At 42.4% G+C, this 16,535-nt stretch overlaps 1 protein-coding gene across 2 annotated transcripts; it reads left to right on the top strand.

Moving 5' to 3' along the window:
* Window positions 1-2,307: 2,307 nt before the first annotated feature.
* Window positions 2,308-15,950, top strand: LOC121732786 (intraflagellar transport protein 56). 2 transcript variants are annotated; one of them, XM_042122762.1, is made up of 13 exons: window positions 2,308-2,313; window positions 2,398-2,523; window positions 3,322-3,505; window positions 4,803-4,858; window positions 5,265-5,440; window positions 8,345-8,410; window positions 11,299-11,445; window positions 11,814-11,937; window positions 12,504-12,683; window positions 13,397-13,594; window positions 14,382-14,537; window positions 15,107-15,213; window positions 15,553-15,950. In XM_042122762.1, the coding sequence occupies exons 1-13, from the start codon at window positions 2,311-2,313 to the stop codon at window positions 15,782-15,784; spliced, it is 1,755 nt and encodes a 584-aa protein (XP_041978696.1). In that variant the 5' UTR covers window positions 2,308-2,310; the 3' UTR covers window positions 15,785-15,950. The 2 variants fall into 2 exon arrangements, with proteins under 2 accessions (XP_041978696.1, XP_041978697.1); XM_042122763.1 differs by lacking the exon at window positions 8,345-8,410.
* Window positions 15,951-16,535: the final 585 nt, after the last annotated feature.

Genomic DNA, 16,535 nt, shown 5'->3' with positions numbered 1-16,535 from the left:
TTGTTACCCGCGTAAAGCGGACTTTTGAATTCACAAGTTCGCACCCAATGCGATTTGTTTTAATTTTCTCAGGGCCTCCAAAAAAATTTCATACGGAGCGTATCCTCTCCAGAAGCGTACAGTTCCGCCAAGGAACTGTACGCTTCTGGAGAGATACGAGGGCTGCTATTTATGTATCCGGAACTGGCCACTTACAAGAACAATATTTAAAAAGTAATTACAACATTTGATAATAGAACTCTTTGGTTGAATTTCATGTGACTGTCAATTATTTTTCCATTGTGGCGTCATTTTGAAAATTGCGTGTCTTCATAATTGCCATGGATTTAACGCGTAACCATTTTCGTGCAATGATTTACTAGGATATTCGTCGTGGGCTAAATCAACAACAGTGCTTTATTCAACTCACCGCAACTTTTGGAGATGAAGCACCATCAAAAACCACTGTTTATCACTGGTACAGTGAGTTTAATCGTGGGCGGTCTATGCTCACGGATGAAAATAAAGAAGGTCGCCCAAAAACAGCTGTTGTCCCACAAAATATAGATGCTGTGCGGGAACTAATAATGCGTGATCGTCATGTTACATATCGCGAGATAGAGGCGTCCTTAGGCATAAGTATGACGAGCATACATAAGATATTACACGAACATTTGGCTGTAAAAAAAATATGTTCGCGTTGGATTCCGCACAACTTGACAATCGATCAAAAACGGGCTCGTGTCGATTGGTGCAAAAAAATGATAAAAAAATACAACCGTGGTACGTCAAAAGCCGTTTATAATATCTACACAGGTGATGAATCTTGGATCTATGCATATGACCCCGAAACTAAACAACAGTCAACGGTGTGGGTGTTCCAAGATGAGCCGAAACCAACAAAAGTTATAAGGCGGTCTATGCTCACGGATGAAAATAAAGAAGGTCGCCCAAAAACAGCTGTTGTCCCACAAAATATAGATGCTGTGCGGGAACTAATAATGCGTGATCGTCATGTTACATATCGCGAGATAGAGGCGTCCTTAGGCATAAGTATGACGAGCATACATAAGATATTACACGAACATTTGGCTGTAAAAAAAATATGTTCGCGTTGGATTCCGCACAACTTGACAATCGATCAAAAACGGGCTCGTGTCGATTGGTGCAAAAAAATGATAAAAAAATACAACCGTGGTACGTCAAAAGCCGTTTATAATATCTACACAGGTGATGAATCTTGGATCTATGCATATGACCCCGAAACTAAACAACAGTCAACGGTGTGGGTGTTCCAAGATGAGCCGAAACCAACAAAAGTTACTCGTGCAAAAAGTACTTTGAAGCAAATGATCGCCTGTTTTTTTGGAATTAATGGACATGTGCCTACAGTGCCATTAGAGAATCGTAAAACGGTTAATTCTGAATGGTATACGACCATTTGTTTACCAGAAGTCTTTGAAGAAATAAGAAAGGAAAACCGACAACGCAGAATCATATTACATCACGACAATGCTAGCTGTCACACCTCAGCTGAAACAACTCAGTTTTTGGAGGGTCAAAAGATCGAATTGACTGGTCATCCGCCGTACAGCCCTGATTTGGCACCTAACGATTTCTTTTTATTTCCATACGCGGAGAACAAATTACGTGGTCAACGTTTTTCGAGCCGCGAAGAGGCTGTTGATGCGTTCAAAATGCACGTTTTGGAGATACCTCAATCAGAATGGAAAAAGTGCTATGAAAATTGGTTCCAGCGTATGCAAAAGTGTGTCGATCATCGCGGCGAATATTTTGAAAAGCAATAAAACCATATTAAATGATATATGTTTGTTTCTTTTTTTAATTCCGGATACATAAATAGCAGTCCTCGTATTACTCTATATTATTCAGGGACCCTGAATAATATAGAGTAGTTTGTCCTAAAATAGTATATTAATATAACCTATTATAATTTAGAACAGTGTTATAAGACTTTGGGACTACTTTTAAGGGTAAGGCAACTGGCAAGGCAAGGAACAGGAGCAACGCAAGGATCGACGCCCTTCCAAGGGACCACGTTTTTCCTAACTGCCACCCTCAAGCCATGTCCATGACAGCAGTAATAATAATAATAATGATTTTTATTTACGAACCATCAGGCGAAACCGACCGCTCGTGAAGGTTTAGCAATCGTTTTTCGTCAATTTGTCTATGGAATTTTTAGAGCCTAGCAAATACCACAGACGCAAAACCCTAAACAAACGATCGCTGTTAACGTTACCATGGTAACCACATGACAACCAACCAAAACAAAAACAAATAAATTTTTATTAGCTCGTATTCAGTAAAATGGTATAAAATATGGATTACATATGTTTAACTTATTTAATACTTACGTTATTTGTTAAGTAAAGTTTGTTATAAATTGTCTTGCAGATTCTCAGCCGGTCAAAACCAGCGAGCGAGAGTCGTTCTGGTAGCAGCTCCTCCAAGAGGAACTTCCCGGAGCTAGAAGATTACCTGCTGAAACGGGACTATGTCGGGGCACTCACTATGTTGGAAGTAAGTCAGTTAAATCTAAATCTATTTGTGTAGTAATCTATATAAATAAAAATCTTGAGAGGTGTCATGGGAGACTGGATGGAACGAAGTTATTTCTTATGTACTATCAGAGAAGTTGATTCCTATGCCAATCGGCATAAACCTATAATGCTATACGACAGTATATATTATGTCTATGCCAATCGGGGACCTAGTGCTTAAGTAGTTGGGTTGCGTTACGTCAAACCCAGCTGACAGATCACAATTAACATTGAATTGACATATTCGACCAAATAACGTTGGTCTGTCAATTGCATAGGAATCAACTTCCTCGATGGTACAAAAAATGCGTATATATCTCGATCTATGCTGTGGCAAAAAGTGTCGTTACAACTTTTTGGTCTCAATTATTCGCAACGCGCGATAAGGAACTTCGTTCCAAAAATAATATTTAGTTAGGCTCGTTAAAACCTAAGAATGGCTGAACCGATTGGGCTAATTTTTGACTTGAAAAGCTTGTTATGTTGTGGTGTTATTTTCGAAGTTTGGTTATGACAATGCAGGCTGATCACCTGATTAGCTGATAAGTATAAGATGATCCATGCGTCGGATGGGCATGTTAAAAGTTGATCCTGTGCCTGACCTCTCGCCAGTCGTGTCGGTCGTCCGTCCCATGGGAATAGTAAAAGGAATAGAGACTGCTCGTGTACTGCGCACACACTATAAAATTACTTCTGCGTAACTGCCTAGTTTTCAATAAAACCGGCCACTGTCACCGAAACCGATGTGGGGTTATTAATTTATCTCCATGTTCCCCAGTTCCTCGCGGCCGACGGCTCCGCCGACGTGTGGGTAAGGGTGTGGACAGCGTGGTGTTGGTTTCACCTGGCCGAATACCGTCGCGCCTTGGATGTCTACCTGGAGGTGAAGGCCAGGGAAACCCTGGACTCCAGGATCGGCGACACCATTGATCTGGATTTGGCCGTTTGCTACTTTTACTTAGGTAAATAGTGCCTAATATTTATGAAATAGAAGTTGCTCCGCGCACGGCGCCGTAAAAACAGTGTCAGGCGGTTATCGTAAATTTTCTCCTGATTAGGAGTAAATATAAGTGCTTCCCCGTGGAAGGTTGTCTATGTCTAGTAATGCTCTCTCAAAGATTGTACATTGGTTTAGTGTTAATAACCTTTTACTTAATAGTAAAAAAACAAAATGTATTAAATTCAAATTGCCCAATGTAAGGCAAACGGAAACCAATGTGCTTTTAAATGGTGATGTTATGGAGCTAGTGGATACAGCTGTATTTTTAGGTATTACACTAGACTCCAAGCTTCAGTGGGGCCCTCATATTGCTGGGTTGGCCGACAGACTCAGTTCAGCAGCATATGCAGTAAGTAAGATTAGACAATTTTCAGATGAAACAACAGCACGTCTAGTGTATTTTAGTTACTTTCATAGTATTATGTCCTACGGCATTATGCTGTGGGGCAATGCTGCAGATATAAATACAATTTTTGTGCTTCAGAAGCGAGCTGTGCGGGCAATCTACAAGTTGGCCCATAATACTTCACTTAGAGAAAAATTTAAGGAAACTGGAATCTTAACTGTTGCTTCTCAATATGTCCTGTCAAATGTATTATATGTTAAAAAGAATATATATCAATTCACGAAAAAATGTGATACCCATGGGAGAAATACTCGTAATAAACATAAGCTTAAAATTCCGGTGACTAGACTTACTAAAGTCAAAAATTCTTTTAAAGATCAATGTATACGCCTTTATAATAAGATCCCAGAAATCGTTCAAAATCTCTCAATTAATAGATTTAAAAAAGTTGTTAAAGAACGTTTGTGTACCAAAGCGTACTATAAAGTTACTGATTTCATGAATGATAGTACACCATGGGAATAAGGTCGCCCCCTGCAGAGCTGTTTCATTATAATATGTATAATAATTGTACACTCGTTGTATTTTATTTAGTCATAATGACACTGTTATTTTATAATATATTTTTTGTAATTTTCCATCTTTTTAGAAAAAGATGGCCCCGTGCGAGTTTCTTACGCCGGTTCTTCCCGCCGGGTTAGTTCCCGAACCGGTGGTAGGCATCTGTGTAGCCCCGACGTTCAGAGAATATTTGAAAAAATTTATTCTGAATAAAAAATTTTGAGTTTGAGTTTGAGTATGCCTAATGGCACAACCCAACCAAATTACTTGGTTTCACCATCTGCTTATGAATACATATTTTCTCTGGTAGTGCATTAACATTTGAAATCATTAATGTCCTATACAATTTCAGGAATGTACGCGGAGTCCCAGGAAGCAGTAGAAAATGCACCTAAATGTCCACTTAAGGTAAAAGTATTCTATATCATGTATTAGGATGTGTTTAAATGTGTTTTATATTTAAATAAGGGCCTGTTTCACAACTTTCTGATAAGTGCCGGATAGTCTATCCACAACTTAACTTGACAGATAAAGTATGAAGAATCTGTCAAACAAGTTGTGGATAGCCTATCCGGCACTTTATCAGAAAGTGGTGAAACAGGTCCTTAGTAAATAAAATACTCGTGTTGCGGCGTTTGTTACCAGTTACCACTCCATCCATCGAAACGGCTGCACCGATTGTGTTGAAAAAGTAATTATCTGTTCAGTACAAATATAGCTGATCTTATAATATGCAATTACCGAGAATTATAACACACACTACACAATATATTTGGATATTTTCTTAAGACTGTTTGTTCATCATATTCCGCAGCACCGTCTCCAGTTCCACCTCGCGCACAAGCTGGGCGACGAGGAGGTGCTGATGGCGGCGCACGCGGCGCTGCGCGACGTGCCCGAAGACCAGCTCAGCCTGGCCGCCGTCCACTACCTGCGCGGACACTACCAAGAGGCGATCGACGTGTATAAGAAGCTGCTGCTAGATCGACGGTCAGTCTACCTCAAGCCTTCAAGAAGAGTCGAGCGTATTCCCGCTAACTTCTAAGGCCGGCAACGCACCTGTAGCTATACTAACGTTGCAAGTGTCCATGGGCGACGGTAGTTGCTTTCCATCAGGTGACCCGTTTGCTCTTTTGCTCCCTTATTTCATAAAAAAAGGTTATACGGTACGAGCAGCTTCAGAGGGCGACTAACCCCAAAAATCAAACATCGTCCTTCTCTCTTCACACTCACGCCCGTCTTTCATATGCCAGGTGAAAAAGAACGACGCGGATTCATCGCCAAATTAGTTTTTTCTCAATAACTCGATAAATATACAACATTTCAAAAATCCGCTACACCGTCACACCATGCAAGCTGCTGACGTCGCAGTAGACAGGTAATGCCCCGGTGAATTCGCCGAGTTGTATCTGTGGCGTGAACTGGCGTGGAATGTAAACTAGCAGTGATTATAATCACTAGGTCGTGGCCGTGCTTGGGTCCTGGCGATGAAGCACCTAGAGTCGAGGGTACTCACCATTTTGACCAGTTGCCTGGTCCAGGGCCGAGTACCCCGGTTATGGAAGACTGGGAAATTGGTCCTTCTTAAAAAGAACGGGCGGCCCGAAGACCAACCGTCTGCGTACCGACCCATTGTCTTGTTAGACGAGATCTGCAAGATTTTGGAGCGAGTTCTTGTGTCGCGCCTCGTACAACATCTAGAGGGCGTTGGGCCGAACCTGAGTGATAATCAGTTTGGTTTTCGCCAGGGCCGGTCTACGCTAGGGGTTGCTCGTCTAAGGGACATAACGGAGGAGGAGGTGAGCCAGGGTGGTGTAGTGTTAGTTGTGTCTTTAGATATTTCTAAAGCTTTCAACTCCCTGCCCTGGCCCACAGTAAAAGCCGGCCTACGACACCACGGCGCTCCGAGGTACCTGCGGAACACAATTGACAGTTACCTCTCGGAACGATCAGTGCAGTTTCCGACTCAGGAGGGTTGGGATGAGCAAGAGGTGGAGTGTGGCGTTCCGCAGGGTTCGGCTCTCGGTCCGACTCTGTGGAACATTGGTTATGACCCTGTGCTGAGATGTATCAACCTCAGCGGCACAGAATTAGTCGGCTACGCTGATGACACGGCTGTCGTCTGTCGCGGAAAAACCTACCGCGAGGTGGTGTTACGTGCGACGGCGGCTGTGGCGCAAGTGGTCCGTCGGATCCGAGCACTCGGCCTTACGGTAGCCCTGGAAAAATCCAAAGCACTGTGTTTTCACAGGTCGAGGAATGTGCCACCACCGGATTTGGCTGTGGTTGTGAGTGGGACTTCAATAAAAGTCACGCCCACACTTACCTATTTGGGACTTGTCCTCGACGGTCGATGGTCCTTCAAGGAGCATTTTCGTCGGCTCTTTGAAAGAACCACCAAGGCCGCAAGGGCCTTAGCCTCGCTGCTCCCGAATCTTGGGGGCACAAACTTGGCATGTCGGCGTCTGTACATGGGTGTTATTCGTTCCATGTCCATGTATGGCGCGCCGATTTGGGCTGGGAGACTGTCGACCAGCAACAGGCTCGTTCTGGGACGCCTTCAGCGAGTGATGGCGACGCGGGCGGTGCGCGGGTATCGCACCATCTCCCGAGATGCGGCTTGCCTACTTGCTGGTAGCGTCCCATAGGACATTGACGCAAGGGCCCTTGCCGACGTTTATTGGCGTTGCGCAGCAGTCCGCGAGGGGGGCAGCAACCCCCTACCGGACGCCGTGCGTCGGTGAAGGGCTGAGTCTAGTGAGAGGTCGTTAGACCTCTGGGCGGAGCGGTTACAAGAACCGCTGGTAAGCGTCGCCCTGATAGAGGCAATCCGGCCACTATTTAAAGAGTGGGTGAACCGGAAACACGGGGCACTCTCCTTCCATCTGACGCAGATGCTCACCGGGCACGGCTGTTTCGGTCAGTATCTGTGTCAGATAGCTAGGAGAGAAAGTGACACAAGGTGTCACCATTGCCTTGACGAAAGGGACACGGCCGAGCACACAATGACGACGTGCCTTTCCTGGATGGAGCAACGGCTTACAGCCGTCATTGGAATGGACCTCTCGCTGCCAGCGACAATCCGGGCAATGCTGAGCAGTGAGATAGCATGGAAGGCAGTAAATGACTTTGCCCAGGAAGTCATCACCGCAAAAGAGGAGGCCGAGCGCAGGAGAGAACGGGAGGCGCTCGACCCTTTGAGACGGCCGAGGAGAAGACGCACGCGACGGAGTGGCCGCGGCGACTTACATTAGCCGGGTACTCGGGGCGGTGGTGTGGGGACACCGCCGCCCATTGCACCGAGTCCTAGAGAGAGAGCCGTGATGCGCAAGGTTCCTGCGCATTGCGGCCCCCCGAGTAGCGGGGTGGTGTCGGGTCTGTAGATGATCGCTGGTAGAGTTGTGGTAGGTTCTATCGTACCCGCAACTCTGCCTTAAGCGATGAGTGGAGCACCATCATGGTCCATGGGGTTTTAGTGGGTAGCAGGAGTCCCACATACCCCGGCCGATATCCCCAATTTTCCGGGGATGCGTAAAGCATTTCTCCATGTTAAAAAAAAATAAGTGTCGTGGTGAGTGAAAACAAAAAAAAAATTTAGTAACTCGCGCGCGAGCAGCTGACCCACTCGCACATGACAGTGACTCGTATGATGCGATCGATGCGAAATAGCTGCATCTCAACAAGTGACTAGGCCAGCTCGCATGTCAGCTCGCACCGTGTAACCCAGGCACTAGGGTCAGTGGCCTTTAGGGCATTTTTCCTGTCATGCGTATCAAAGCCAGCTCGCGGATCGTACGCATGAAAGTTGCCGCATCCTATTGTTTCAAAGCTGATTTTCCTATTACATCCAATGTGATACTAAGTTAGAATTCTAATAAATTATAATAATTTCAGATACAACAAGAAATATGAAAATGATAATACGATAAACTGGATCAGATTCGTAACTAATGCTCCTAGGTATACGTATTCATTGTATAATTCTGTAACTAATATTAGGCTGTAAATGTTGTGAGAATGAAGTATTTAGGATCTTCGTAGAATTAGACAATAATATGTAGATTTTATTTAGTGACATGCACATAATTTTATTACATATTTTTTTCTTTCATATTATGCATAATATACGCATTTGGTCATGTCAATCCCAGCGGACATGCCATGACTTAGAGCCTGCCCACACGGCGCGTTGCGTCAGCGTTGCGTTATTTTACATACAAATAACCAAGATGTTCACACGGCATCTGCGTCGTCGTGACAGCACTCACAGCAGCGCGCAACGCACACATGACGGACAGCAGCCCCCGAGACGAAGCGAGAAGGGGTGTTGACGTTAAGCCCGGCCGCACATTGTACGACATTTCTGATTAGAAACAGTTGAACGTCCGCGCTGTCTCTTACATTTTGTACTGAGCCGAGTGAGCTCGAACTCGCCGGAAGGATATTTCGGATAGTGTGCGGGGTGGCGATTCGGCGGAATTCAAATGTTTCTGATCAGAATTCGGACAATGTGCGGCCGGACTAAGACTGCTTCGTAATAACGCTGCGATGACGCACGCCCGTGTGGCAATGGCCGGCTATGCGTAAAACGCCAGCGCTGCGTGATGCGTCGACGCTGACAGGCTCTTACTTTGAATTGATATAATATAACCAAATCAAATCAAAATAGTCTTTATTCAGAGATTTTTTTTTAAATTCCGAATGTCGATATTAATGTATAATAACCAGATAGCTGAATCTTCAGTCTGCCAGAATATTTGAAACTTTTGGAACTGGCACCGACTTCAAAATTATGAAGATTGAGTACAGAAATAGTAGAGTTTTAGCCGAATTCGGAAAAAGGCATTATTAGATAGGAAAAATTATTTAATACTTTTTAGTTCATATTAAAAGGATGTTATTATTGTTTTTACCTTGGAAGTCGGTTTTAATTTTTTGTTAAAAATAATAATTTCACTCTTTTTAGTTACCTAGTTAACTATCGCGTACTATACGTAGAATAATTAATGCCCTATATTATTCTACGTATCTTATTACAAGCTCACTGGTGAGCGAGACACAATAGATTTCCAAGAATCCACGGTCGAAGGATTAATAGGACTATAATCAGTAAAACCGTTTCGGAGGAGTAAGGAGTAAGGACACGAGATTTTTAAATAATTTATGAAGATAAGAAGATGTACTTATTTATAGTATTATATATTAATATCATAAGGTACTTATTTAAAGGGGCAGTTGTAAATTGCAGTTTTGGTAAGTTAAAAATTATAAATGGCACGTGTAATAACCAGTTTAGCAGTTAAAGCTAAGCAGTAAAGTAAACAAAAATGAGTTGTAAAAAATAATGAAATGGATCATTGAAAACATTATTGAACAGTAAAATAATTAAATGAGCGGTAAAAATTAATGAATGAGCGGTTACGGAATTCGTCAGTAAGAAATCTTATTCTAAGCAGTTTTTTAAACAATGAGGTGGTAAAATATAATCCCATCAAAAACATCCTGTAAAAAACCAAGTCTCGCAACTCAGTTTTTATACCGTAAAAATTTATGAGATCCATGCAATACCAAGTCGGTTAAGTTATTCAGTTCCTACCTAGGGGACCTTCTGTCTCAAGTTATTGCGTAAGTTATTATCATAACAATATTAAAATGTATTTCTAATTTTAAGACTTTCACTGTAAACATTTTTTGTGTACATAAATTATTAAATAAATAAATAAAAATCTTTCACGTTTTAAATAAATAGATCAACTTAGACATCGCATGGAGCGCAATAGACTAAACAATCTAATAATATAATAATTATGTATTTAAATTGTAAGATACATTGTGTTTTCATGTGATGTCCAAGTCGATCTATTTATTTAAAACGTGAAAGATTTTTAATATTGATATGAGAATAACTTACGTAATAACGTGAGACAGATTAAGGTCCCCTAGGTAGGAACTGAATAAATTAACCGACTTGGTATTGCATGGATCTCATAAATGTTTACGGTATAAAAACTGAGTTGCGAGACTTGGTTTTTTTACAGGATGTTTTTGATGGGATCTCACTTCTTTTTGTAGAGTCCTACTTTTCTCCTTTTTGGTACCTTTTACTACTATAAATATATCAATAACGATTTTTATAAGAAACAAATAAAACTAACAATTAATAATAATATAAGCATTATGTATACAGTATTACTATACTACTTGCCTTTCATGAATATCCAATATCCATACTAATATTATTATATAAATGCGAAAGTGTGTTTGTTTGATTGTCCTTCCTTCACGGCCTAGCGAAGCAACCAATCGACTTGATTTTTGACAAAGAATTAGTTGGTCTTGGAAAAACGTCAGGTTTCCAAAGGAGGTTTACAAGAATATTCGTATTTTACGCGATTTTTTAATTCCACGCAAGCAAAGCCGCGGGCAAAAGCTAGTGCTTCATATAATGTATAGATACCTATCTACAACTATTACTCCTTCGAATATATACGTACGGAAATATCGATGATACCGGTACAATGATTCATAAGTTGCAATTAATGTAACTTTGTAATCTTATGTACTACATACATGTACAGGTACAGGTACATGTATATGGGATTACAAAGTTATTCACGAAGTTAGAGAAAGAAGAAGAAAACTGGACAGTAATTATGAAATGTTTATTAGGTTTTCACTTAATTAAGACCCTAAACACTAGCTAGATATCTCTCTACCGTCGATAAACCGGAGATATTGATGGTACGGGTACAATGATTCATAAACCGACACCCACCGACACGGCGATATGGCACGCAAAGTACATACACATGCGGTATCTATCTTGATGTATGTCTGTGACCTTCCAGCACCTATATGGCGCTGAACGTGTACGTGGCGCTGTGCTACTACAAGCTGGACTACTACGACGTGTCGCAGGAGGTGGTGGGCGTCTACCTCGCCCACCATCCCACCTCCACCGTGGCGGGGAACCTCAAGGCCTGCAACTTGTTCAAGTGAGTTGACTATTCGCCCAGTTTTATGATATTGACAGTTCTTCTTGCAGAACTACGGTGAAGCAAAAAGGTTTATGATTTTGACCTGTATCTATGTGGTATTTTGTTTGTGGCTATGAATGTTCACCTGTTCGCTCATAGCTTCTGAAACTACTTATCATAATTAGACAAATGAGGTGTCGTTGGAAGCCCCTTGATCGTCCGCTGTTTGGAGGGTACAATACAGGATAAAGTAAAACGTTTCTTGACGGTGTGGTGTAGTGCATCAAATAAAGGAGCACATTTAAAATATTATGTAAATAATTTACGTAGTCAGGACATAGTTTTTAAACTACTTATTTGAAATAAATAAAATAAACACTTTGTAGATTATACAATGGAAAGTCAGCAGAAAACGAACTCAAGCAGATATCATCCGACCAGCACACGTTTGGGCAGGACTTGGTCAAACACAACCTGGTTGTGTTCAAAAACGGCGAGGGTGCTCTGAAGGTACGACAAAATGTAATTCCACAATTCGCATCACAGAACTACTAAACTATAATTTATATATAATACAACAACTTCAGTCAATCTTTTTTTTACATGGCGAATTGCCTGCCGCATTCGTACCACTGGGTGTATGAGTTTCTCTAGATTTGGGGTACCGCACTCCCCGCTTAAGGCAAAATTGTGGGAACTATTAAACCCACTGACTTGATATATGTAATTGATTGTACTGCGGGGTTAAAATGGTCGCTTTGAAGAATCATGATATGAATCACAATATGATTAATTTTTCTAAAATCGCAAAAGGCAACTCTGCTTGCAATTCATTTCTGTATTTTTGTACTGATTTGACATTTGTCAGTTTAACAGTTTTGACAATTCATTTGCTGAATTGATTGAGAGGAATTGCTAAATGTGACCATTTTAGCCCCGCTGTTGGTTCTTGGTGGAAATTCATGTTGAACACTAATAAAACACTATTTTTCGAGCACGGAAAAAGTGCACGAAAAATAGTGTTTCATTAGTGTCCACTGAATTGAGTCATTTTAGTTTCCTGAGTGTTCGTCCAGGTGTTGCCGGGCCTGATCGACGTGGTGCCGGAGGCGCGGCTAAACCTCGCGGGCTACAAGCTGCGCCGCCGCGAGCCGCTGGAGGCGCGCGCGCTGCTGGAGCCGCTGCCGCCGACGTCGCCGCTGCACTACATCCTGCGCGCCGTCGTTGCCGTACGCCTCTACAACGATACCGGCGACGTGAGTTGGCTCTCGATTAAGATATACTAGCTGTTTGACGATAGCTCGAGCTCGGTATTCGATAAAACACGAATAAAATGACATTTTCTAAAAATGATTCTTAGCTAGATCGATTTATCGCCCCCGAAACCCCATATATACTAAATTTCATGAAAATCGTTGGAGCCGATTCCGAGATTCCAATTATATATATTATACAAGAATTGCTCGTTTAAAGATATAAAATATCTGCTCGATAATTATCTGCAACAAAATTCATAATACCATTTATTATAAATTTTGTCGCAGATAATTATCGAGCAGATATTTTCATAATAAATGACATGGTGCTGTCGACCATGGAACGTCACATTTAACTGTAAGAGCGCTTACAGATGCAGACGAACGACACTTTACGACGGCTCGCGTCGACGGCAGGCATCGACGGCAGTCGACAGATGACAAAAAGTCAATGAAAATCCAGCAGGCAAAATATTATGTCAAAAATCCAGCGCCTGCTGACGACGCGTGCCGTCGACAAGTGCCGTTCGTCTGTAGCTTTAAAATCATAATTGACATAATTGACTGATTTTTGAATGATCATAATTGACTGAAAACACGAGTCGACCAAACGGCGCTTCGTGTTTGTTAGATCTACCCAGTAGCGACAAATGAAATATCCGAGAACCTGGAATTGTTCCCTTACTTTTTCCGGGAATTACCATTTTTCCCAGGAGGAGCAGATGAAGACGGCGATGCAGAGTTTCCACGTGGTGGGCAGCTCGGCGGCAGAGTGCGACACCATCCCCGGCCGCCAGTGCATGGCCTCCTCCTACTTCCTGGCCTCGCAGTTCGACGAGGTGCTCGTCTACCTCAACTCCATCAAGAGTTTCTTCATCAATGATGACACGTTCAACTTTAATTACGCCCAGGTGAGAAGTTCCTGAACTTTATTCCTGACACGATGACGCCCGCAAATCCGTTGCTCCAAAATTAGTTTATCGCGTGGGAACCGTACAGTTTTTCGGGATAAAATGTATTATAAGTTCTTTCCAGCCCCTGTAGACAAGTGGCAAAACGCTAACGCTAACGCTAGCGCTAGCGCTACAAAATGTATGGATTTGACATTAGTATTCGCTAGCGAAGCGATGACTTATGTCAAATTGCATACATTTTGTAGCGCTAGCGTTAGCGTCAACGTTAGCGCTTTGCCACTTGTCTACAGGCCCTGGGACTCAAAGTATCGATCAGCGGTTTGGGCGTGAAGATGTAACAGACAGACAGACAAACTTTCGCATATATTTCACCAACGACTGTTAAGGTTAACGCCGGAATTAGTATGACGTTACCTCTTTCGATTTTCATATGAATGAAAGAGAAGACATTACATTTTAACAAGCTGTTAACATTAACAGACGTTGGTGAAATTGGGGCTAAGTATGGATTTATTTAATTTGACCGGACTTAACTGCGACTGAATTTCGACTAAACTGCACATGCATTGCTACTGAATTGTGAATGAACTGTGACTGAACTGCGATTGTATTTTGACGGAACTGCACCTCAATAGTCAATTGTGTCCATTTCAAGCCATTTGCGACTAAATTGCGACTGAATTATGACTGAACTGTGGCTGAACTGTGACTGAAATACAACTGAATTGCATCCTATATAGTAATGGTGATTTTTTTGACACCTTGTAATATTCCATTCCATCAGGCCAAGGTGGCGACGGGGCTGTACCGCGAAGCGGAGGAGAGCCTGCTGGGCGTGCGGGACGAGGCCATCACCGGCTCGTTCACCTACCTCGCCTGCCTCTGCCGCTGCCACGTCATGAACAGGGAGGCCCACCTCGCCTGGGAGATATGCGTTAAGGTCAGACGTTGTACTAAGAAGTTGATTCCTAGGCGGATGGCGGACCTAAGTAATTTGGTTGCGTTAAGTCAAACCCATCCGACTGGTCACAGCCAACATTGAATTGACGTAACCCGACCAAATGACGTAGCTCCGTCAACTGCCTATTAATCAATTTCCTCGATGGTACCAGGGCTGTAGCTAAAGTCAGATTTGAGGTAGGGCAGCATTGGTTACAGGTAGGGCGGAAGTAAAAAAAAATCATAATTGATTGATTTTCTTGGGTTTTTTGGTATTTTTAAGGTCGGGCATTATGATTTTAAGGTAGGGCATTGCCCCACGATGCCCACCCCTAGCTACGGCCGTGGATGGTACAATTGAGCTATATTGTTTTTACATACAGATTAGACATTAGAAATAGCACTAATACTTTTTCAGCGCTGCTACTTTCACAGTAAACGAACTTATATATACAAGGGACACAAACACATCCTAAAGTGTGTATGTGTTCAGTGTTCACATTTTTTGTAACACCATAAACTAAGGAAAATGTAACACCATATTATATTATGTTATGATTTGTTTTGCAGTCGGCAGGTACTCCGGACAACTTCGCGCTGCTGCAGCTGGTGGCCAACGACAGCTACCGCATGGGACAGTTTCTGGTGGCTGCCAAAGCATTCCACATGCTAGACAGGTGAGCGATGTTAACGACATTTATACGTAATGTCGACAATTTTTTCTGGCATAAGTGCGTTCCATTATCTTGAAATGCTTTTCTTTGTCAATTGGAGTCTTTGCTTATTCTTTAAAAAAGTAGGCAATAGTATACTACGTACATATCAAAAACGACACTTTCAAATGAGAGTTCGGGAGATCTATCAGACGTTTGACGACACAAAGATCCCAACAGATTCTGAGCCTTACGTGGCTGGTGGGAAGTGTCGAAAGACCGTCCGCCAGGTGGCGCTTCGTGTTTGTCGGGTCTAACCCCTAGCAGCATAAGAAATATCGAAAACCCTCATAATTCCTTCAGGTTGGACGGTGGTCCCGAAATGTGGGAGGGCCTACGCGGCGCGGTGTGCGGCTGCGCGCAGGCGGCGGCGGCGGAGCGGGCGCGTGCAGGGGCGGATCAGCAGAGGGGCCCCGCAGCGGCGGAGCTGCGGGAGGCCCTGGCACTACTGCGGGGCCCCCGCCCCCACGCCCGTGCAGACCACATCACGCGCCCCATACTCAAGTGGGCGCAGCAGAACAGAATACCGATATAAGAAATATGCGAAGGCGCTGCGAACTCAACACACACCTGAGCCTGACCAAGTCTTACAGGTTTCGTTCTCATATATGAAATAAGAAGAAAGTATTGCCCACAGTACTGCCTAATGGGGACACAAATCCGAAACTTAAAATTGATTCTATAAATAAACGGTAGAGGAATGTAACCAAATATGGAATAGTATCAATAAAATGGAATACTGTCATTTCTCGAAAACCAATACTTCTAGTTGCTAAGGACAGTGATCTTCTTTCTCTTTCATTGTCAAATTGTGCTCACATGAAGATTTTAATTTGATATTAAGAATAAATAAAATAAATAAGTACCTAGTATAAAAAGCTATTATCATTTCAAAGTAAAGATAACCTTTATATATACTAACCAAATAGTAAAATCTAGGTATCTAGTGGTATTTCGCAAACATCGGATACGTGTTACGCTAACCTACATATTTAGACTTGATCCTTGCTGCTTTGGGTAGCCAAAGACTAATAAATATTTATTTCCGTTATACGCGTATGTCGAACCTATGTTTAATAAATGGATTCCATGTCTCTGATCTGTTCCAATACACTTAATGCATTATGCAACATTTACGAAGCTACGTTTCTTGTTGGATTCGTTTCCAAATCAATAAATTAATAGTATTCTTGTGAAATATAAACAAAAGAGTATACTATAATGTTTCTATTGTACATAGTAATGCAGCCTGCAGATGTCACAAAACAAATTGATAATACTTTTGG

Source organism: Aricia agestis, chromosome 12 (assembly GCF_905147365.1).
Source record: "Aricia agestis chromosome 12, ilAriAges1.1, whole genome shotgun sequence".
In the NCBI taxonomy this organism is placed as follows: Eukaryota; Metazoa; Arthropoda; class Insecta; order Lepidoptera; family Lycaenidae; genus Aricia; species Aricia agestis.
The sequence above is the reverse complement of the archived record's forward strand: the minus strand, read 5'-3'. Positions and strand labels throughout refer to the sequence as shown.

Excerpts from the sequence above, each read along its gene's own strand:
- LOC121732786 (XM_042122762.1), top strand. Across the intron at positions 11,446-11,813 it reads AAGGCCTGCAACTTGTTCAA|ATTATACAATGGAAAGTCAG; the intron begins GTGAGTTGACTA and ends AACACTTTGTAG. Across the intron at positions 14,538-15,106 it reads CCTGGGAGATATGCGTTAAG|TCGGCAGGTACTCCGGACAA; the intron begins GTCAGACGTTGT and ends TTTGTTTTGCAG.